General features: G+C 29.5%; 3 protein-coding genes across 4 annotated transcripts in view; 2 read left to right on the top strand and 1 right to left on the bottom strand.

The window, feature by feature from the left end:
• Positions 1–25930, top strand: part of LOC111675258 (cAMP-specific 3',5'-cyclic phosphodiesterase-like) — a 255235-nt gene that overhangs the window by 216640 nt on the left and 12665 nt on the right. The gene's annotated exons all lie outside the window — the stretch shown is intronic.
• On the bottom strand, positions 13810–16704 carry LOC111675246 (membrane-bound alkaline phosphatase-like). Its single transcript, XM_023435976.2, has 3 exons — positions 16512–16704; positions 14295–15451; positions 13810–14227 (listed from the first exon to the last, which is right to left on the bottom strand). Exons 1-3 carry the CDS (start codon positions 16585–16587, stop codon positions 13901–13903), a joined length of 1560 nt encoding a protein of 519 aa, XP_023291744.2. The 5' UTR covers positions 16588–16704; the 3' UTR covers positions 13810–13900.
• On the top strand, positions 18173–21076 carry LOC111675253 (membrane-bound alkaline phosphatase-like). Of its 2 annotated transcripts, none has more exons than XM_023435983.2 (2): positions 18173–19551; positions 20405–21076. In XM_023435983.2, exons 1-2 carry the CDS (start codon positions 18298–18300, stop codon positions 20747–20749), a joined length of 1599 nt encoding a protein of 532 aa, XP_023291751.2. In that variant the 5' UTR covers positions 18173–18297; the 3' UTR covers positions 20750–21076. The 2 variants fall into 2 exon arrangements, with proteins under 2 accessions (XP_023291751.2, XP_046802207.1); XM_046946251.1 differs by having other exon boundaries at positions 20380–20549.

The following is a 25930-nucleotide window of genomic DNA, read 5'->3' as shown; positions in this document are numbered from 1 at the left end:
GATTATATTTAAATTTTGAACAAATAAAGATCTAGGATACAATAATAATAATAATTTTAGGCAACATTTTTAGTTTTGACTAAATGGAGCCATTTCTTGAACCATGTTTCATTGTAAGCATAGTATACAGACATACTGATCGTAAGGCTATAGGAGATATCATATAAATTCTAAGAAACCCCATTATATAAAGTGCTTTCTGCACTGAGTTTCTTTTTGTGTTTTTAATGATAATACAGTTAAGTAGATAATGCAGTGTACTAGAATATTTGTTGAAAAAGATTATGGCCTATATAGGCTAGGTTATTGAAATAAAGAATTTGAAATTAAAAAATTAAAAATTAAAATTAAATTAATATTAATATAGCTTTACTTGTTTAGCTGTATCTGTATTTATTTACTTAGAAATTTCTTTAAAATATGTTAAATAAATATTATAAATCAATAAAAAACATAAATGCTTACCATCTAAGTAGCAAAATATATTTGGATGTGACCGACCATAACATATCCTACATCAGTTATAAGTTGTTTTATAACTGGCAAATATATCTGTTACAGTGCCTTACATTAATGCCGGTAGAATAGGTGGACCTAAAGCTAAAGCAAATTCCTTTGGAAAAGAAGTTGCTGAAAAAGCTGTTCATGTTATTAAGGACTTTATGGTTAATTTTCTGCAAAAGGCTTTTATAGGAGATAGTGTGTATTATGAGTCGATCCTTATAGAATTTAGTAGAAGGATTTATGATATTAATAAAGATCATGTTTTAAGATAATTATAAATGTTTAGTTCATTTCTGAAAGGTACTTTTTATGTGGGTTTTTTTAAAATTATGCCCGATCACTAAGAAGATCAGCAGTGGCAGCTGCATAAGTTTATGAAAAAAGTAAACTTTTATTGATTTTTATATGATTTTAAGATATGAAGATGTTTTTGAGGCGTGGAAGAAAAAATGATTCTATTTGTTACAAACATTTCTATTTGTTACAAACATTTACTTCAACCGATAATACCCTTCTTACTACAGTAGTAGAGGGCTAAAAAAGCTGATCAAATAAAGCAATTGTTAATATGCGCTTTTGAAATAAATACCAAAAATCATAAGAAACATCCCAACAGTCTGGCAATTGCAATTCAAAAGTCTATTTCTATTTCAAAATATAAAACGAAAATGAAGTCTATTTCTAAACTTTTACTCTGGATAAGTATATTTGCTGCAGTAACTTACATTTATGCCGACAGAGTAGATGGACCTAAAGCTAATGCAAATTCCTTTGGGAAAGAAGTTGCTGAAAAGGCTGTTCATATTATTAAGGATAAAATAGATGACCTTAAGCTTTCGTTAAGTGGACACAAAGAAATACATCCCATTTTAAAAAAAGTCGCCAAACACTTAAAACCTCACATATCTATAGATGAAGATTTAGATGTATCCTGTATAAGTGGTTTTAATGATAAACTAGCGGTATTTGTTTATAAGATGGAACACAATGATGTGCTGGATTATTGTCAAACAGCTAAAGGTAAAGCTAATAAGTTTTGCACCATTTTGCCTGAACCCATGAGTGATGTGTATGCAGAAATTATTGAGATGGTAAAGTTAACCATGGAATATTGTAAAAATAATCTAGCTTAAGTAGATCATGTTCTCAAATCATTCTGTAATATAACTATATTTTTTAATTAATAAATTATTTAATAAAAGAAAACTAACAATTTAAAAATGTATATTTTGGAATATGTACAAGTGGCATTAGGTCCTACATTGGTTTGATCTTTCATATTTAGAGCTTAGTACCAAAATCCTATGGGGTCACCCTAACAAGAGCAATGCGAGACTGCGCCTCATTATGCCCATGTTTAGATTCAGGCGAATGTAGAGATATCGTGCCCCAAAAAAACTTTTCAAGTGAGAGGATTTGACATAGTATACATCTTCCTTGCTAATCATACATTTAAACATAAAATGTCAACTTTGACTTGTAGAAATATCAAATTAAAAATTTCAATATTAAGAAACTTTTGTATATAACATAATGATAATACAGTTGAAAGGATAATGCAGTGTACACGAATAGTCGGATCCAATAAAACGTTCCATATTTTCTTAACAATGTCTGCAAAATATTTCAAACGAAAGGACATTAAGCAGAAAAAATAAATAAGAAACATAAAATTATACAAAACAAGAACAAAGTGTTATCGGGAATGATCGACCATTTGATATACGCACCAGTCATATATAAAAGAAGGATTAACATTTAATAATAAAGTTTTTACATAAATGCTGAATAATTATTTTCTAAAAATGGACTTTTAAAGGGCATAGGGTCAAATATAGTCTGATAACATTAACGTTTAAGTCTGGAGGGCACCTTTGTATGGACGTAGGGCCAAAGGAGGCTAAATTATTATTCATATATATGTAGGACTTAGTTGTGTTGATTAAAAACTTTAAAGATGTCTTCTTTTTCAATTGAAACCTGGATTACAACGTGGATCTATTGACGATTGTAATCCAGATAAAGTAAATCTGAACCGATTAAATACCAATCGCAGTATAGAACCACTTAAAACATACCAATCGCGTTCGTGGTGCTTCACAAACAGCACAACAAACTCCAAATACCATCCCTACTATAGTAGTATATTATATTAAAAGCTGAACAAATAAAACAATTGCCAAATTGCACAATGAGAATAAATACCAAAAATTATAACAAACAACTGAACAGTCTTGCAAATGCAATTCAATAGTATATCTCAACAAAATACAAAACCTAAAATGAAAACTTTATCAGTCCTTTTGCTAACGGCATGTATATTTGCTGGAGTGGAACAAATTTATGCCGAAACTAAAGCGAAAACAAATCCATTGGGAAAAGAAGTTGCTGGAAATGCTGTTGATATAATTAAGGATCAAATAAATGCATTTAAGCTGTCTCTAAGTGAGGACAAAGAAATACATCCTGTTCTAAAGGAAGCCGCCAAATACATAAAACCTCAATTATCTGCAAACGAAGATCTGGATGTATCCTGTATAAGTGGTTTTAATGATAGATTTGCGAATTTTCTATATAAAATGGAACATAATATTGTGCTAGATGAGTGTCAAACAGTTGAAGGCAAATCTAATAAGTTTTGTATAGTATTGCCTAAAGCAATGAGTGAAGGGTATGCAATAATTATTGATATGGTGAAATTAACCATGGAGTATTGTCAAAATAAACAGTCAAGTGCTTAAAGAGTTGCGATATGTAATGTCCTTCTGAAAGTACTAATCGAGTGTTTCAACATATATTGTAATATAACTTTATACAATAAATAATAAAATTTGTGTTAATAAAACTATGTAGACTAGACTATATTATCGACTATAGACTAGATTATAGACTAGACTGTGGACTAGACCATATTCTAGACTATAGAGTAGACTATAGATTTTAGATTAGACTGTATAGTCTTGTCTATTGTCTAGTCAATAATCCAGAATATGGTCTGTCCACAGTCTAGTATAGTTCATGTAAATAAGACTAGATAGACTTGGCCATAAATAAATTATAGACTAGACAATAGACTAGACTCTAGATAGACTATAGACTACACTACTACTAGTATAATAAAGTACATGAGGGTCTTCCAGGCTAGTATTTTGTCGACATACGATTAGATTAAACATAATGAAGAACTTAAAAGCCCTATTCGGCGGTTTTAGTTGTATGAGTGCTAGGTGAAATAATGGACCTTAACATCGGTCCATGCTTATTTACGGTAACATAGAAGATTATGTGCCAAATTTTATTGAATTTTTTTCCAAAACTGTGACCTGTGATTTGATTACAACATTTACATGGACAGACGTAAGGACATAGCTAAATCGACTCAGAAAATGATTCTGAGCCGATTGGTATACTTTAAGGTCAGTATATTTGCAATATTATTGTGCGTTACAAACATCAGAACATACCCAATATACCCTCCCCACTAAAGTTGTGTAGGGTATAATAAACCATAATTGATGAGAATTATTAAAGCGCTTGTTTACATAGAAACTTCTGCAAAATATTTTAAGTAAATATTGATTTCCAAATTTAATACAATTTTTTAAAATATAAACAAAATGCATTGAAAAAGGCTGAAATGACAAAAAAACAATTAAGAGTGCTATCTTACCATGATTTGTGAATAAAACATTCAGTACCAAAAAGTCCTCTTTATCGTGTTATTATTGTTTTACACCGGGCTTAATTTCATGTTCCTAGATGCAATATTATAGGAAATTCAAAAAAGTACCTTTTGAAAAACGAAAAATTAGCAAAAATTCCCCTTTTATGCGTTCTCGCCTAATCCGGACCTTTAAATACCTAATTTCATATTTTTGTGTTTAATATTATAGACAAATTAAATAGTAACTTTTGAAAAACGAAAAGTACCAAAACGATTCCCTTTTATGGGTTCTAACTTAAACCAGGCTCCACATACTCTGCTTGCTGCAGTCTGAGCATGAATAAAAAAATCTCAATTTTTGATGAAATTTTCAGAGGTTGTCTCGGATTCTTGTTCATATCTTTGTTATTTATGCACCGAATTTTGCTGATTTTAAATAGAGATCTTCCAAACATACGTACAAACACATGGGCATACATGGTTTGATTGACTCCGATATATAAGGATCCAGAATATATATACTTTATGGAGTAGGAAAATTATAATAAAGAAATTACAAACGGAATGACAAACTTATATATACCCTTCCCACGAAGGTGAAGGGTATACAAATATTTATATGACTAGACTGGAAAATGTATTGAACCCTTGTGTATAAATACCAAAATAATTTGGAAACAATTCAACAGTCTTATAAAAATAACTAAAGAAGTATACCTCCCTAAAATATTTGTAGCAGTAATGGATTATTGTAGTTCGGAAGAAGGTGCAAATAACGAACATTGCATACGAACAAACGATCACATGTTTTAAAACATGATCTAGTCGATTTAGTCATTGAATATTCTTAATATAACAAATTGTGAATATTTCTTAAAATATTTTGATAATGCTCATATAACAACATAAAGTATTCTAATAGCAAGGCACTTTTTAAGACTCATTCTTAAGTACATATTGATTTAGCACTGTCTGCATAGAAGTCTATATAAATATTTCTTTTTGTGAAATAATTGAAAATTAAACATATTGTTTAAATATATTCGAAATGTATAAATAAAAAAGTCTGAACAAATAAGCAAATTTTCCACAAATTACAGACTAGAAAATGCATAGACGATTGCATATAAATAACAGTATAATAGCTTAAAACTTCGTAGTCTTGTCTAAAAGCAGTTAAAGAGTAAAATGAAGTTATTTCTATTGGCATTCTTGTTAGGCACAGCTTATGCTGTTGAAGAAGCTGTTGCACCTGTTGCTGAAGCTGTTGCACCTGTTGCTGAAGCTGTTGCACCTGTAGCTGATGCTATTGCAAATCCTGTAAAGGAAGCTGTTAAACCTATTGCAGACGCTGCTGCACCCGTAGTAGGAGCTGTGGCCGATGCTAGCAAAGCTTTTGCAAATGTAGCTCAAGCTGCAGTAGATGCTGCTGGAGCTGTTATCCCCGGAGCTGCTTTGCCTGCCAAATTCGCAGGTGGTGTTATTGATATGATGAAGGGTAGCATCGATAATTTCAAATCTATCCTAAGCGATGGAGATAAAGGATTATTTAATCCATTTTTTAATCCCTTCTTTGGTCACAAACTCTTTAAGAGATCTTCTTTAGATTTGGATGTATCCTGTATAGATGGTTTCAATGAGGCACGTGTTGAATTATTTAATTTGATGTTAAATAATGCAGTAATAGATTATTGTCAATCTATTGATGGTCAAGCGAATGATATTTGCAATATGATAACTGAACCATTGACTGAGGTGTTGTCAAAAACCCAAGATTTGGTAAATATGGTTGTTAAATATTGTCAAAGTCAAAACCCTGTATAACTATTGAAAGTATAACTTTCACGTTTGTATAAAAAATTAAAAAAATATATAAAAAATCTTAAGATGTGAATTAATTGTAAAAAATATTCTTTTTAAATTGCTAAATAAATAGATTCCATTCAGCATAACTTTCTTATTGGTTTTTCTTTTCCTAAAATGTAAACTTATTATGGATGTATGACATCTCTACATAATTTATTTTGACGCATATTAATTATATTTGTGGTTTCAAAGAATATCACAGGATATTATCCTTTATAGCACGTAGTGTCCTCAAATTCTGAAAAAAAAACTTTGTTAACTGAACTTTCATATACATTTTCTGAAATTGTCATATATATTCATTATCTTTCATTAAGTCATAGTTGCTCTAAATAAAAATCGAAATAATAATCTATTTGTGTCGCTTTATTTTATTAGCATTTCATTTTATTTTATTCATTGCTGATTAGCACGTTGCCTTAAAGTCTGCTATATTTATGAATAATTGATAAAAAAGCAAAAAAATATATCAGATAATTTGTTTTATTTATAACTTTAACGTAATTGAATTATAAACAAATGTCCAATTAAATAAAAACAAAACTAAACAAATTAATTAATTGTTTTTACCTGAAAAAAATAATTCAAGTGAAATGCAAGTCAAGATTAACCCGTCAAAGATAAAAACTTATACAAAATTTAAAGCCGAAAAGAAGTAAATAAGTTTTAAAAAAATTACACCTTAAAAACAAGACTTTCAATTGTCTTAACTGACTTACTTATCAATTATTTATAAGTAGTGTAGTTATGAGTTATGTTATAATAATAACTATTTACTTATTTCAACACCTTTAAGCATTGGACATAGTGAATGTTTATTATTTTTCAACTACTTACTTGTAAGCATATGAACCTTCATATACTTGTCCCTATCTGCTTTTAAGTGCTTGCTTACTTACTTGTAAGTACTTGTGTCTATCTGTTTTAAGTACTTACTTAGTAATCGACAATGTTGTTTAGATAACATCGAATATTTACAGATTTTTTTCCGTTCATATGCATACTATTAAAATGTTTACAATTTCTTCACTACTAATATTGTAGAATTGCTCAAATTTAACTTAAACACATAAAAAAGAACACTTTAAAATATTGTTTAAAAACCTTTTAAATATAGAGACAAAAAGATATTTTCTTATGGATCTCATTATTAAATTAAATAATAGAATCCTTAAACAAATAAATCTTAAAAACTAAATCCCATTTTATCTTTTACGGGTTAAGGCTTATTCATTATTTCTGCTAAATTTGTCAACAAAAAAGTCACAAAAATATGTTTTTTAAATTTTCTGTTATTTATACTTTTATCTTTAACTAAAAATAGCTAAACAAATAAAAGTGAATTCCTTTTAAAAGAGAAACAACGCACGCTCACGCAATTCAACAAAACCGCACGAAAATTCTTAAGAAAACAATAAATCTAAATAATATACTGAAATAAAATACAAAAACCAAAAACAACAAAAAAATTAATAATAACAAAATAAAAAAGACATTATTCTTTTTATCAATTTAACTAAATCAACACAAGATACACGTTCTGTCTTTTTCACTTCGGGGTAAAAACACATTAATAATGATACAATTAATCATCTAAATACTTATCAGATGACAAAGACAATGCCTAAGAAAGCCTTGCTTTAGACAGACAATTTGAGCATTTAAGGAATTTTCGGTTGAAATACCAAAAAAAAAAAAAAAAACTGAAAAGACATAAATGTCCTTCACATTGATTAAAAACTATTTGGAAATGTTTGCTGATATTCAACTAACGAAAAACTTAGTATAGTTTAGTCCATTCTAGAATGGTATAGTCTGTTCTAGTATATTCCAGTCTATAGTCTAGTCTATAGTCTAGTCTATAGTCTAGTCTATAGTCTAGTCTATAGTCTAGTCTATAGTCTAGTCTATAGTCTAGTCTATAGTCTAGTCTATAGTCTAGTCTATAGTCTAGTCTATAGTCTAGTCTATAGTCTAGTCTATAGTCTAGTCTATAGTCTAGTCTATAGTCTAGTCTATAGTCTAGTCTATAGTCTAGTCTATAGTCTAGTCTATAGTCTAGTCTAATCCATAGTCTAGTCTATAGTCTCTCTATTGTCTAGTCTATAGTCTCTCTATTGTCTAGTCCAAAGTCTATTCTTTAATCTGTTCTATAGTCTAGTCTATAGTCCATTGCATTGTCTCGTTTATAGTGATACATGGACCAGTTTTTTTCTGTTTTTTGTCCCCAGTTAAAACATAAAGAAAAAATCAAGACAAAGTATATAAATAAATAAAAAACATCTGTATACACTCATTTACAACAACTAAACAAAAAAACTTAATAAAAATTATTGCATTAACAATAGAAAACAACACTATTATGTACTTACATACATACATAAGTACACAATATCTTTTACAAGAACTACTATTATAATCGTACTCATAAGAACGACAACACATTCTATGTATTTGCCCAGCAAACATATTTCAATAATTTAAGAATGATATGATATCAAACTCTTATGTTTGATATTGTCTTTTTCACAAATGTTCTTAAAGGTTTTTTAAGTTATGATAACTAGTTTTTTACTCTATTTGTTTGCTGGGTTATAAACCGCACATTTTTATAAATGTATTTGTTTGTAATAAATATAAGTGTAAATATATATGCTTTTGTACGTGTTAACTTAGTAACGCCACTTACCCTACTACAAAAATCACAAATATTACACACTTATGTAAGCCATTATTATTATTACATTGTATTTCTCTTTGTGCTCTACACATCTAAGGAGAGCAATGACAGTTTGCTGATGATGTTTTGTAGAAATCACCTTGTGTGTGTTGTGTTACTTGGACCAATATGGGTTACAGTTTTAATATATTATTCTTGTAGAACATTTAAATGATGTTCATTTTGGAAAGCTATTAGAAAAAAATTTCCATGTTAGGACATTGGTCCAGAATATCCTACTCCAAATATTACTTTTAGTAAAAGAAAAAGTGATTTCAAAAATTGTTATAAAGGTAAAAGGCTATAAAGATATCGGATTGAAAATTGTTTTTAGTGAGCGGTTTTTAACGGACCCATCGCTCTCATACATACATATATGTATGTAAGGATAACTTACAAGAATTACTTAATATCATGTTAGGGTATCCTATCGTTCTATCTTAACCACCTACGATTTCTTACTTGGTTTGTAATACAAAAATGATGTTAATACAACAAAGTCATAAAAAACAAAAACTTCTTAACATTAAACAAATGTCAACAAACCGGAAAAAAGAACTCGACATTTTTCATATACAAGTGTGTGTGTGTAAAAGTAGACAAATAAAACCAGACATTGTCCATAATTTTTTTTGGTTGGGGTGATAATGATGTGAAAAATATCTTCTGCTTTAAGCCAAAAACACATATTACACACGATTTGGTCATAAAGAAAAATTGCTTATTTATAAGTAAAACATATACATATGTATTTGTATGGAAGTAACATAGTAAAAGGAAATATAACATAAACATGTTGCTATAGTTGCAACAATGCAATTGATTGACAAAAAATAAAATGCAGGGGAAAAGTAAGACTTTTGTTTGAACCAAAACAAATTTCTTTAATTAATCCATAGAAAAAGTGGGAATGAACTTTGTGTAAAAAAAGAAACAAGTTTTAGGGTTTATAATTGGAAAGTTTAGAAGTCATCAGTTACATATATACAATAATATAAAGTAATCGCAAAATATTATTTAGACAAATGTCTGTGGCAGTGACAGAACATATCCTTTTAAATTGTAAATAAATATTTACACACGAGTTTATTTTAGTTATGTTTTGTAAGGAAACAATTTACTAGTTTAAAAATTTATTTTTTTTAAATTTGATACAATTTTCTATAGATTTTTGTTAAAAACTGTTTAATGTTTATCTTCTCTTAATGACTACAAATCTAGGGACTCATATACAGAGAAAAGAAGGAATATAAATGCCTGGTACCAAGTTGACATTAAATAGCTTATAATTTTTCAATAACATCTGTTGTCAATAGTGAGCTTAACACGTTTGTAAACATTTAGACAACGGATGTGTATAAAATTTAGATTTCGATAATGAATTGTTGCAATCTTGCGTTTTTTGACAACACAGTGTTGTCGTACGTTTGTATACACTCTGAAAACGGATGTTATTGATCAATTATAAACTCTTTGGTTTTAATTTTTTTGGTTTAATTTAGTATATTTTTCCCCCTCTTTGTAGTAATTATATGTTTTGATAATGCAGTTTAGCTGGTAATGCAGTGTAGAATAAACAGATTTTTGGGCAATTTCATATCATGTAACCTAACTCAAAAATTCGATATTGATGAAATATGGACCCAGATTAGTACTTTTGGATATAGAGGGCAATCAAAGTTGGACAATTTGGTCATACATGTTTTAATTCAAGTGAATGTAACTTTTCACCTATTGGTCCTAGCAAAAATTCTCCAGAGGAGTTTAGATAATTATTTTTTATTTTTTTTAAAAATTATTATATAATAGCACTAGCACTTGGTGAAAAATTTCATCCAAATCAAAAGACCGTTATAAATCTTGAATTCTTGGCAGATAGAGAATGTGAATATCAAAAGAAATACATTTCGAAGATCTTTTATTTCATATACAGATTACGAATATGTGTTATATACATATCTGAGGTCTCACTATATAGAAACATGTAGAAATTCACCCACACACAAGCATATTGTGTGTTCCCATTACTTTTTAAATTTCGAATTGAACTTGTGTGTGGCAATTTTACTACTTGCAACATTGTTTTTTACGGATTTGATTATTTTTTTCATATTAAAAACATGCATGTTTTGTCTTGCATGTGCATGCTATTGACGCCTTTGTCTAAAATAACAACAGAATTCTAATAAATAGTTCTATTCAATGTATGTATGTGTATATTTGTTTGTATTTTTACAAAAAGCTAATATTGTAGAATTTTATTGTATTTGTAGTATATTACTACTACTATTTGACTGCACATATGTATAGGAACTGTTAGGTGGGACGTCACTTCAATTGCTTTGGTAAAAGCAACAGTAGATTTGTTATTGTTTTCGGTGAACCCATGTTTTATACAATTACTATGTGACTGTAAAAAGTTTGCTACAATATAAAACTATATGGCTGACATCATCATTACATAATAATCGTAGTTTTTTTAACAATTGCAACTTTTTCCAGAGAAAAATTTAGTTGAACACCAAAAAAAAGGAAATTCAACAAAGACAAATGTTTTTTTTTTTTTTTTTTGGAATACATTCTACTTTTGCAGACATTGCAATTTTTCTCTAATGATTTTTTTCCTGTATCGAATAGTTTTCAATTAATTTTTATGTGAGTTTGAGAAAAATAAATAAAACTTTATTATACCATTTAATTTCGCTCCGTTTCTAGGTTATGTAAGTTTATTTTCAAATGTCTGTACGTCTGTCCGTCTGCCTGTCTGTCTGTCTGTCTGTCTGTCTGTCTGTGTGTTTGTCAAAATTAGTTTTCAGAAGACTCTAAACATCTGTGAGATCCGAATTATTAATAACTCTACCAGATATTTCGTTGCTTACAGAGATAAAATAGTTTTTTTTTTTTTTAAACTTATTGCTTTAATTTAAATTTTACTTTTACCTTTCAACGCATTTCCTGTTAAAATGGCGATTGCTTGTGTATATATGTGGTAAAATGAAATTTTTTAATTAAATGCGTTTTTCATTTAAGCGATTGCATATTTCTGGTTATGCTACTAGTTTAATTGAGATAACCACAAACTGTTTAAAATCAATTAATAAATAACAAAAAACCTAGTAACTACTACAGACACCAAAAAGTAACATTATAGATATATAACTTATAAGATCAATAAAACAACAATTTAAAAAGTGGTTTAAAATCTTGAAAATATTCAATCCTTTCATAAAATTCCATTCTAATCGAAAATGGAATTAACTTTCCTAATTTTCTTCTTCTTCAAAAAAAAAAAAAAATACATCTTTTTCAGAATAAAACCACTTCATATTTTTAACGTGAAACTGATAATATTTTAAAGCAGTGGCGCTCAAACGCATACTACCATAGACTAACATAGTTTTATTTGTGCAGAGAATAGAGAACAGCAGAATTCAAAATAAAAGTATACTAATAAAATGACTACAAACAATAAAGTATATGCTAACTGTCAAATATTTATTATGAATTTTGACAACCAGCGTATATCAAAGTCTATGTATAAAAAACTATCAACTGTTCTCTCATGTTCTCCTACATTAATTCGGCTTTTTCAAAGTTTTGTTGTTGTATTTCTGTGTGTATTTTAAAAACCTCACGCACACCCTTGCTATGGCAAGAGCTGACCAGCAACTGACTTGATTTTGTTTTTCAAGTTAAGAGCAAACCAACTGTTAATGCTCATTAAAAAAAGAAGAAGAATTAAACCTATAGTGTATGTGTATCAACTTAGCGTCAGAAGAGTTGAACTTCTCTGGTTTAAAGTTATTTTTTAAGTTTTTATCAATTTATTTACAAGTTATAATTCCACTTTCGATCGGAATGGAATCTGTAACAGGCCTGAGTGGTTTTTCCTCCTTTTCATACAATTCAATAGAAATTCAATCACTTTACAGTCATTCGACAGTCACTTTGAATATTTTTATATTGAGAAAAAAATCCAGTATTTTTATTTCTGCTGCAGGGACAAAACAAAAAAAAAAACAAACTGGAAAACGACTGAGAATATATATATATATATATATATATATATATATATATATATATATATAATATATATATATATATAATATATATATATATATATTTATACCCTACACCACTATAGTGGGGAGGGTATTATACGTTTGTGCTGATGTTTGTAACATACAAAAATATTGGTCCAATACCCACCTTAAAGTATACCGATCGACTCAGAATCATTTTCTGAGTCGATTAAGACATGTCCGTCCGTCCGGCTGGCTGGCTGGCTGTCCATGTAAACCTTGTGCGCAAGGTACAGGCCGCAATTTTCAAGATAATTTGATGAAATTTGGACCAAGCATGTTTTTTGGCACAGGGACGAAGCCTATTGAAAATGGTTGAAATCGGTCCATTATTTCACCTAGCCCCCATACAACCGTATCTCCCGATTTGAACTTTTTATGCTATAATTACGTCAAATATTCTGCTATCTCTCTAAAAATTGGCACAAACAAGTTTTATATAAGTATAAATGACACTGCAGATTTTCGTAAGGATCGGCCCTTATTTGACCTTAGCCCCCATACAAACCCCCCTTCAAAAAATGTCTTAAACGTCTAAAATTGACTTGTAACCATTTGTATCGTAATGAAACTCAACAAAACTAACTGTTATTTAAAAATATATCCTTTTCCCTAATTTACCGAGGATCGGCCCAATTTGACCTATATAAAGCCTCATTTAGAAATTTTAGTTTTTTTATCAATAAATTGCTTAAATATTTTGGAAAAATATTCAACATAAAAGTTTCTTTATAAAAAGTAAAAATTTTAAAAATATACTCATGGTGTAGGGTATTATATGGTCGGCCATGCCCGACTATACTTTCCTACTTGTTTTTTTTTTTTAATTTATAAAGTTTTTTCTTAAAAAAAAGGAACTTACTACTTACCTCCACTATCACCACCTTTTTAAAATAAAACCTTAAAATGCCCCTTACTTTGGCATGTAAGTTATTATATCCAAAAAAATAAAATAAAATTCAAATTGTAGCATTTTTTAGGCTTTTATTTAATACATATTTTAAAAAAATATATCATTTTATAAAAAATAATCCATATTAATACTGTTATAAATTAGCTTAAATATTACTTAGTGAAAGGACCAATTTTTGCGGCTCTTGCCATTAACATGGGTAAATTAGTTTGTATATAATTACCCGAAAAGTAATGGGCAAATGGACCTAAAGCAAATATGGCCACATCATCGGCACCATGAGTTTCCGATTCCAGAGGTACCGTGGCCATATATTTACGTTTAGGATCGGTGAAATCATTATCCGATAAATCTTTGCGACCCTTTTTGTCGGAAAAAGTTTTTGCAAAACCGGGACCATTGGCATAAGAAAGAATCGTATAGGGTAAACCATCGCCAGCTACATCATCACTTAAACCCAAAATATCGGAATGGCGGGACTAAAACAGAAAAACAAAACATATAAAAAAATTTACGCCCACAAAAATCCAAACAACATCCACTTACCGCATAACCATTTATGGTCATGGTATGTGCATGATCTGAGGTCACCACTATTAAAGTATCCTCTTCGGAAGTCATTTTCAGGGCCACCTCAACGGCCCTATTAAATTCCTCAGTCTCCTCCATACTACGTCTGGCTCGAGTATCATGATGAGCCATATCTATCTTAGCTCCCTCCACAAATAGAAAATAGCCTTCATTACTGCGTTTTAATAACTGCAAAGCCTTTTCTGTCATTTCACTTAGGGAAGGCACTGTCTCCTTTAAATTCTCTCGTTCCAAATCACCATGATAGGGACAGTGTGAGGATGAAAATAAACCCATTAAATAATCGGTATTATGCAAATCCAATTCATTTAAATCGTTTTTATTGGCAACATAAGCTGCTCTTTTATTTTGTTGCTGCTTAAGCATTTGCCATTCTTCTATTAAGTTTCTGCCATCAATTCTTTGACCTGGTAAATCGGTTTCATCACAAACAGTTTCGTTAAGGAAATTTCTTCTGCCACCACCCATTATAACACGCAACTCTTGACCCACTGGCCATTCTACTAGCTGGCGTGCTATATCCACATTTGCCAGGGGATCACAACTGTCATTGAAAATCTTCGCATCATTTTCCCATTCACGATTGGCTGTATGGGCATAAACTCCGGCCGGCGAAGCATGTGTAACTCGAGCTGTGGTAACTAAACCAGTCCATTTGCCCGAATCTTGAGCCCATTTAGCTATACTTTCTGTGTGTAGTGTTTCATCTTGACCCAAGTCACAATCGAACCTAGTTACCTGACCATTAACACCAATAGTACCATAATTACCTTTGACACCAGTCAAATAAGCCGTAGCTGTCGAGGCTGAATCGGGTACTTGTTTGTCGACACAGAAAGTTTTCGATAAACCTACATAGGGAAATTTTTCAAAAGCCAATTGTTCCGAAGCATCTCTAATGTAGGAACGTGCTGCTGTTATTGTGTGTACAGACATGCCGTCACCCAAAAATAATATTATATTTTTTGCTTTCTTATTATTCAAATTAGCTTGTCGCTGCAGTTTTTGCTTAAGATATTGCTGTGCATTATCGTACCAATAGTTGGGCTCCAATTCATTTAGATCATTGTCGAATTTTGTTAATTTAACCGATTTTAAATGAGGATGTGTTTCTGTTGAAGAAAATACAAACATAGGCATGTTAAAATATTTATTGTATTTATTCCTTAATTATTTCCGTCTTTTATGCTTTATGTTGGTTACAGATTTATTTGACTTACAGATTTATGCTGAATTACTTCACGATATCAGTGAATTACGAATTGTAGACATTTAAGTAATTTTCAGAAGGGGGCTTTAAATGAAGCCCGATTATTTCAAAATTTGAAATAGTCAGCAGGGATGGTGCAAAACTTAACTGAACCGTTTTTTCCCAGATACTAACATACTAAACATAATTATAAACTAAATCGCCAAATCAGAGGGTCCAGTTGTAGGGGGGTTATGTGAAAGATTAGATTGATTTCAACCAAGAAATGTTTAAAATTACAGAAAAACAAAAGGACGAACATGACATAATCCTCTCAAAATGTTTGTATATTATAAGATTGATGTAGAAATAATACATTGCGTTACAAACATTAGTATAAGAGCATTATCTCCTCAAATAACTGCAGGAAAATTATTCTTATTTGTTACAATGAAGAATGTTATGTATACGCGATAGTCAGATCTGACAATGTGATGACAATGTAAGCAATATTTAAATAATCACTTCAGACGATTGTAAGAAAACCTTACAATTTCATTGCCAGACAACTTTCAGGCAATAGTTTCTGTCTGTCAACAAGTATTGTCAGTTCACATTGTTGTCAGATTGTTATATGTCAAAATTTTCAGATAAACATTCCGTGACAACCGTGTATACTAAACCACATCCTGGGGCTTCGAATTTTTTCTCTTATTTCCGTTATTTATAGACAAATTTTTGGTTGGTTAGTTAGTTAGTTAGTTAGTTAGGTAGGTAGGTAGGTCGTTACTTCGTTAGTTAAGTAGTAACTACCTAGTCGTTAGTCATGTTTGTTGACTTCGTCGTACATAAATTGTTCGTGGATTAATTATACATTATAACATCCCCCCCCCCAATATTATCTGTACTGATATCTACACTGTACTAGCTTGTTTACGTAAATACAACTGCTAATTTTCTTGAAAACAAAAATTATCACTTACCAATTGTTTGGGCCCAACAATACAATGTCAATGAACTAGCAATTAGTAAAACGATTGCTACTAAGTGCTGCTGCATTTTGTCAGAAGAAGAAATTGATTTATTTTTCACAGCACCTGTTTTCTATACTATATTCACCTGCTTAGCTGTGATTGAAGGTGTTTAATTATTGAGCATTTAACAACTACTAGTAGTAGCTGTTGGTATTTATAAGGTTTTTATAAAATTTTTGACTTTTCGGTTTATTTTGTCGCATTTTACTTAGAGTTATAAATTAATAATTGATTTTTTTTCTGTATTATAAATATTTACTTTAATCTTATCTCATCGATTAGTATATAAATCTGCAACAAAAGAAACGAAAAAAATATGATTTTTTTTTTTAATTATTAATTTAAAACGTGTTTTGAGTAAAGTGATTATTAAAGCGGGATTTCGACGAATATGGAGGGAACTACAAAAGCAGGAACATACTTGTAAAATTAATTGCTTTGTAAATAATATTAAAATAAAATTAAGAATAATATTACAAGTTTTTAAACATTTTCTGTTTCAAATATATGTTTCAAGGAAATATCTTTAGCAGTTTTTCTTTTTTTGTTTTTGTTTGGTGCTTTTAGTTGTGTGTCATAACTTCTATAGCTAAAGTGTAGGGTACATTTTTTTAATTTGTGCAAATATTTTTTGTAAAATGCTTAAAATACTGTTTGTTTTAATTAAACTATTAGAGTGACCAAGCGGCTATAACATAACTTTTAGTTTTTACAAAAATTCATTTAATTTAAAGTTTTTCTGTTTTAAAACTTCAAATACAGCATAGATGTTGTAAGTTTGTATGTATTTGTAAGATTGTATCGTAGTATGTCGTATTTTTTTATAATTGATTTGTTTTTGTTTCAAAAAATTTTATTTGACATACAACACTACAACAATAAGACATCAATTGTGAATTGGACAAATTTTTGTATTGTAATACGATGTTCATTGACTTGAAGTTCCAAAACACATACAACTTTTAAGAATAACTGCTGTATATAAAGTTATTTAACAGTGAAACTTTAAACTTAATTAAAATAGGCGAGGATTGTGGGGCTATAGATCCTATAAAGAATCAAACCTCATATCTTGGTTTAAATACATTTCAAGTTTTAATAGTTTATCGATAAATTTCGAGTTATTTTAATAAGATTATGGTTCTAGTTTTTCGTAATAAATTTTCGAGGAAAGAGGTACAAAAATATTTTAATCATGTTAAAACTGAGTTATTTTTATCAAATAGTAAATTTTTTACATTTTAGCTAATATTTAATGGTCACCTCAGACTAAAATTTAAAAAAAAGTACCCACCAAGTTTAAAAATAAATATTTGCAAAATCATGATTCACGTGAATATCACACTTCACTCTCACTCACACCAACTAAATATAAAACTAAATAGATTAGTAAATATTTGAACGTCAAAACAGTAGCAAATAAAATGCTTAATTAGTAAAAACAAATCTGGGTATTTTGACCATATTAAATGGCCACTAAAAAATGCAATAATAAATCACAATAACTTAATAGATTTATGACGTTAGGGGAAAAAATAACAACAAAATAGTTGAATATTTTAAATCAAACGGGTGATAAAGATAATTTTGAAATCAAACACAAAGTATATACTAATCAGTTTAACACTCTATCTTTATAAATTAACGCTCTTCGATGGAGAGTTTGCATATCAAGCTTATAAAAGTTAGTTACTGGCTTTTTAGCATTTAGTAACGTTTTAGTTATAGCCACAACATGAGTGCTAATAAAGTGACAAATTCATTGAGATTACTGTTAATGGTCGTATGCTTTTCGGCATTAATAGATTTAAGTTTTGCTTTACAATGCCAAGAAGATGATGAAGATTGCCGGGAAAAATTCATGCATCCCACTATACCAGAGCACAAACTTAAGCGACGCTCCGCTGCCGAAGAGGTGCTAACAGAATATTGGTTAAATAAAGGTGAACGTTTTGTGGCCTATAAAGATGCCACTTCCGAGAAACCTGTAAGAAATAAAGCCCAAAATATTATATTCTTTTTGGGTGATGGCATGTCATTGGCCACTTTGGCGGCCACTCGTGTGTATTTGGGTGGTGAAGAGAAAAGTTTGTCTTTTGAATCTTTTGCCGATACTGGTTTGGCTAAAACCTATGCTCTTGATCGTTTAGTACCCGATTCTGCCTGTTCAGCTACAGCCTTCTTGTGTGGTGTTAAGGCTAATTATGGCACCATAGGAGTATCCGGTCATGTAAAGCGTGGAGATTGTGAGGCTTCTAAGAATACCACCTACTATGTCGATTCCATAGCCAAATGGGCTTTAGAGGCTAAACGTTCTGTGGGTTTTGTTACCACTTCCAAAGTAACAGATGCCACTCCGGCCGCTCTTTATGCTCACACAGCCGATCGTGATTGGGAAAATGATAAGAAAGTGAAAAATGATTGTGGCAAAAATTCTGGTATTAGTGATATTGCCCTGCAACTTATGCAAGGTGAGGTGGGCAAACGTTTAAAGGTCATTATGGGTGGTGGCAAATCGCAATTTATCGATGAGGATTTATATGAAGAAGGCAAGCGCAAAGATGGTCGTAATTTAATACAAGAATTCTTAAATGAAAATTCCAATAATATGTTCGTGGAAAACAGAGAAGACCTGTTGGCTGTTAATACCTTGTCGACCAAACGTTTGTTGGGCTTATTTAACGATGGTCATATGAAGTATAATCTAAAAGCTTTAGATTCCAAGAAAAATAAACAACCCAATTTGTCGGAAATGACTGAAAAGGCCATTAAATTATTACGTGCTAATAATAACAATGGCTATTTTCTATTTGTGGAAGCTGGACGCATTGATACGGCTCATCATAATAATAAAGCCAAATTGGCCTTAGATGAAACAGCTCAATTGTCGGAAGCAGTGGAATTGGCTAGAAGATTAACAGATATGGATAACACTTTGATTATAGTTTCTTCGGATCACTCACACACCATGTCCATATCGGGTTATGCAGTAAGTTTTAGTTATTGTTTTTACTGTGTTCATCATGTGTTCATGGAGTTTACTCATACGATTTCTTGCTCTTTTGCTTTCACGTGTTTTTAAGCCAGCAAAAGGCATAGAGTAAAAAAATGTTCTCTTTTTGGTTTTGTTTGTTTTTTTATACATGTGTGAGCATACGTGCGAGTAAAAGAAAGATAATATTTGAGAGCTCATTGTGTTTCGCTGTTTTAAACAAACAAGACTAACAAAAAGAAAAGATTTTTGTTACTCTGTATTTGACCTTTAGACTTTCAGTACATGTGTGTCTATTTCCTTGAGTGTTTGTCAACGTTCAATTGGAATTCTCTTTGTTTTGTCTGAGCATAACTTGTTTTTATTACTTTCATTTTACATTTATATGAAAGTGCTCTCTTGCAGTCACATATTTGAAAACTAACGCATGTGTTGAAAAATATGCGAGATTAATCGCAGAGGTTTTCTGTCTCTTTATGCACATTGAAGGTACTTCAGCTGAATGCTTGTCAGTTAAATATCATTCTCTCTGCTTATCAGAAAGGTTTTTTGTCTCTCATTCTCTCTCTCTTTCTACGCACACTGAAGACTGTTCACTAGAATACTTGTCCGTCAACTATTGTCTCGCACTCTCTACGCACATTGAGAGCTAAATCGTGCCGGTCCACACAAGGAAACTTTTTTGGAAAATGTTTGATTTTGTGAGAGAAAACAAAAGATAGTTGTTATCTCTTTCTCTCAAACACGAAAATCAAAAATTTCCCTGTGTGAACCGGCACTTCCCAGAATACCTGTCAGAACACTGTCATACTCTCTGCTTATTAGATCTCTTCCAACCTAACCTTTACAGCAACGCGGCAATGATATTACAAAATTAGCCTCCCTGGGTGAGGATGAACTGCCCTATATGACTTTGAGTTACGCCAATGGTCCCGGTTTTAAAAAATTCTATAATACTAAGAAAAATTATCGTGAAGATCCCCGAAATATTTTAGCAGCACATAAAGAGGAAGATTATGATTTAGAATTTCCCGCCACAGCTCCCATGGAATCTGAAACTCATGGTGGTGAGGATGTACCGGTATATGCATCGGGTCCTTGGTCTGATCTATTCAGTGGTGTTTACGAACAAAGTACCTTGCCTTATCTCATGGCATATGCGGGATGTTTTGGTCCAGGAGAAAAGGCTTGTTGAAAGCATGCATTTTAAGTATTTTGATTTTTATAAGATTTATTGGCTAAAATGTGATAATATTTGTAAAATATATTTATTTTAACACCAAATAAAAAAATAATTTAAAAAATTTAATAAGTGTTCAACATAAACATAGGTACATCCGGGACCAAAAGAAATGAATTATTTAACACTACACAATTTCAATATCGATATTAAATTTTAATACAGAAATCTAAAATCGTTTTCATTTAAAATATATATTTGACTTAATTGGTGCTACAAGTTCCGATCACTGATTTCAACTTTGAAAAAGTGATCTACAACAATAAATTTTAGAATTCTAATAAAAACAAAGAAACATTAATATCGTTACTATTCTATTTATTTTAAAAATAAAATTTTTATACACATTTTTTTGCTAAAAAATTGTTGCTGTTATATTTAGTAATTTTGTTAATAAACTAGTTTAATTTGTTTTCAAAACAAACAATTTATGCTAATTATTTTATTGTATTTTTTTGGGCAACAAAATCATGTCACTGGAATTGTTATAAATGTTAATTATGCCACTATTACTAATAATATTTGCATTATTAATAAATCTACATAATAATTCCATTTAAATAAACAACATGACATTGCAATTAATTTATTTAATATTTAAAAATTATAAACATAAATTTTCAAATTTCAATTATATTAAAGCTTCCAAAACAAAAATTTTATTAAATAAAATATATATTAAAGTAATAAAAAAAACACGTTGACATTATTAATTAATGTAGAACTGGGGCTAATGTTGAGGTTTATACCACAATTTGTTTAGTTTTTATAATTAATTAAAATCATTTTTTTTTTACTTTTATGTTGTTGTTTTTATAAAAAAAAAAAACATTTTTTTAATGTTGAAATAAAGTTAAATTTTAACTAGATGTTAAAAAAAATGTGTGAATAATGTTTTGGCATATTTATTTTACTCATAAGATTTCTGGTTCTTTTGCTTTTACGTTTACGTTTTTTTATACATGTGTGATCATACGTATGAGTAAATAAAAGAGAATATGGTATCTTATTCGAGAGCTCGTTGCGTTTCACTGTTTTAAACAAACATAACTAATTAGAGATATTTTTGTTACTCTCTATTTGTCCTATAACTTTCTTTAACAAAAAAGCTTACCTGCTTAAATCAAATTGAAATTGAGAGCGGACTATAAACAGGTCTATAGAATATGTATACTATAGACATAGCGAATGAATAGACTTTAGTTTAGATCAAGGCAAACTATATGGTGAAGTTATTTTATTTTGCGGCGAATTCATAAAATTGTTTATATATGTCGGGATTGAGAAAGAATTTTTTATATGAAGTTTGACAGCTTCGGGCTAAATTTCCATGGACAAAAAAATTGAAATGAAATCTCCCTATTAGTTTCGCCATGGTGTAGACTATCAATTATGTTGTTGAGAACATGGGGGAAAATTTAGACTAAAGACTTATAGTCGGGACAAAAGAACATAATATTGTCAATATCGACTATAGTCCCCTACAATATATTGGAGTTCTCCATATAAATAAGAATGCAATTTGCAATTAATAAAATGTCTGGTTGTAGAATAACCTGGGTAAAGTGTGGACTATCCGGAAATAGTTTGGACTACAGAATAGTCTCTCTTCTAGACCAAAGTATAAACTATTGTTTTGACTATAGAATAAACTATAATATGTTATAGAAACGACTATTATATGGAGTTATGGGCTATTGAATAGACAATAGTTTAGACTATAAAGTCGAATTTAATCTGTACTATAAAGTGGACTATAGTTTTCACTATAGAATAGACTATAGTCTGGAGCATATGCTATAGATTATAAAATGTACTATACTCTGAATCATAAAGTATATTTTAATCTTTAAAACAAACTGTAAAACAGAATCTATAGAATAGACTATAGTTTGGGCTACAAAATAGAATTCATTCTTGACCAAAGTATATACTATGGTTTTGACTATAGAATAAACCATAGTCTGGATCACAGTGTAACCTACGGAATAGACTTCAGTGTGGACTAAACTTAATAACGGATTATAGAGAATAATATAGTCTAAAATGTAGAATAGTCTTTAGTCTGGACAGTAAAATATATTGTGGTTTGCATTGCAGAATAAATTATATTGTAGTCCAAAGAATATACTATAGTTTTGACTATAGAATAGATAGTAGTCTGGACTATAGTATATTGTATAGAATAAACTGTAATCTTGACTGTAGACTATGATTTGGTATAAAATATAATTAGACTAGACTAAAAATTAGATTAAATCATTGAATATAATCTGGATTATAAAATAAACTATAGTTTAGACAACTGATTAGTTAGTTAGTTAGATAGTTAGTTACATAGTTGGTTAGTTAGTTAATTAGTTAGTTAAATAGTTAGTTAATTAGTTAGTTAATTAGTTAGTTAGTTGGTTATTTTTCATAATATTAACGAAAATTTCATGTAAATTACGATATATTTCGTTTATATTAAGTTTATCCAAAATAAAATATATTATAGTCTTTTGATTAGACTAAAGTATATTAACAAATATTTCCACACATTCTTGTATAATACACTGTATATAAATATGTGCTAATTTCACTATAATTTACGTCGACATTATATTAATTAAGATAAATATAACCGACAATAAGCTAAACAAAATTAATGACGATTTTTACAGTTGCCATAGAATTTTGCGACAATTAAATAATTGTTAAAGGGAAATGATTTAATTTAATATTCGCTGTTGCTATTATATAATAGATTATGAGGCGTATTTAAAAAGACATTACTTTTTATTTTGAAAAATTATGTGTTTTTTTAACGTCATAGAAAATTTTGAAAGAATAATAGCAGAGTAATGTAAATGTATTTAATCTCTAATGCAATTTGCAGAGAAAGATATTTCTTTTAATAACTACTATACCATCTTGTCTAAAATATAATTGAAACCAAAGATGTGCATATTTATTTGCCAAATATATTAGAAAACTTACCAAACTCTCTAAATAATTTAAAAATATTATGTTTATCAGCATTTTTAAAAAAATGTTAGAACTTTTTTAAACTCAAATAACAAACAAGAAAACAAATTTCAATTTTTTTCAATATCCCACAAGAAAACTTTTCAAAAATGTTAAATAAAGCAAAAGTCAAAATAAAAAATCCTAAAGTTAGTTATTTCTTTTGTATTAACCATTTAGCAGACATAATCTAGCGACATGATAAATGTCAACACATGTTCAAAGAAAAACGGCATGATGAAAGAAAAACAAAACAACAACGCCTAAATTTATATTATGAAATTTTTAACGTAAACCACACAAAGATATCTAGAGCACAGATGTGTCTAACAAATTACTAAATAAGGTGGAAGAAAGAAAACCAAACAAAAACAAAATCAAAATAAAAAACAACAATGAATTATTTAACAACCGTTAACCCCCCAACATACTTTATCAACCCAACATTAACTGAAAGTAGGCAACAGATTTATCGGTTTATATATAAATAGTTTACTAAAGTTAACCACATAATTATGTTTTTTGCAATGTATCCTAGGAAAATATTTTAAAAATATACAAAGAATTATTTTAAGCCCTTCAAGAATAGAAAAAATTATAATTATTTCTTTCCAAACAATTAAATTGTTACGCATTTATTGTCGATTTCTTTGAATTGCAAAAGTTTTTCAATTGTATATTTGTGTTTGTAATAAATTTGTGTTATTTATGTTTGTTGCTGTAACCAAAAAAAAATTATTATTACAACTTTTTCTTAATGTTTTTTTGTACTTATTGTTGCTTTAGGTACAAATACTTATCGAAAAATTGTTATTACTCAACCCTAAATGTATGCTTCAATTTCTTTCTACATTACAAAATTTGTTACTTTGGGGAGTAAATTTGTATGTGTTTGACAGCTCTGTTGTTTACAGAGACTGAAAGAGGACCCCTTCTCTTTTATTTCAAAGATGTAATTTGTTGAGTATGAGAAAAACATGTACTACAGTCGACTCTAAGAAGTAGACTAAAGCACAGACTACAGAAAAGTTGTTCCTGTCTATACACTAGGATATAGTCTAGTCTATAGACTAAGCAATTGACTAGGATATGGACTTGACTATATATTAGATAATAGACTAGACTATAGACTAGACTATAGACTAGGCTAGACTATAGACTAGACTATAGACTAGACTATAGACTAGACTATAGACTAGACTAGACTATAGACTAGACTATAGACTAGACTATAGACTAGACTATAGACTAGACTATAGGCTAGACTATAGACTAGACTATAGACTAGACTATAGACTAGACTATAGACTAGACTATAGACTAGACTATAGACTAGACTATAGGCTAGACTATAGACTTGAATATGGACCAGAGAATAGAATAGACTATACTATAACCTGTATATTTAGCCTATGCTTTAGTGAAGACTCTCCTGGAGATCTTTTACTGTTGAGAATAGGAATTATTCGGACATACTTTGTTGGGCTCCTCATGTAGTACACACTTTTACCAAATGACATACATATAAATAAACCTGAACAAATACACGTAAGTAGTTGTAAAGTTAAGCCCCTAGTCAGGCATAATAACAAATACATATATACAAAAACAACTTAAATAAAAATTTTATTAAAATTAAAATTTGGGAAGGTTAGCTAATTTGCAATTAAAAAGTTTTGATAAGAAAAATTATTTATTAAACTTTTAACATTAATTTCTTATTAGCAAATTTACTATATAACATTTAGCATACCTTCCCCACCTTAACAACACTTTAGAGTATTATGTTATAACAATAATATAAGCCCATTATGTTTTCAACGTGGATACAAAAACAAACAGAAGAAGAAGAGAAAAAAAAACAAAAACAAATAATGATGATATTTTTTAGGGGACAAAGTAAATAGCGAAACATATTTCTGAAAAGGTCCTTCTGTTTAATAAAAAAAAAATCGACAAGAAAAAACATAAAAAATTGTTAAAGGAAAACAACAGCAAACAAAACAAAGAAACTGAAGTGAAAACATTTTATACACTTCCTCTGACCTCTTGTCAAATTGTTTAACAGTTCTTTTTTCTTTAACATGTTCTTTAAAAACTTTTTTTTTTAATTTTTTACCAAAATTGTAA

Source organism: Lucilia cuprina, chromosome 3 (genome assembly GCF_022045245.1).
Source record: "Lucilia cuprina isolate Lc7/37 chromosome 3, ASM2204524v1, whole genome shotgun sequence".
Classification (NCBI taxonomy): Eukaryota; Metazoa; Arthropoda; class Insecta; order Diptera; family Calliphoridae; genus Lucilia; species Lucilia cuprina.
The sequence above is the reverse complement of the archived record's forward strand: the minus strand, read 5'-3'. Positions and strand labels throughout refer to the sequence as shown.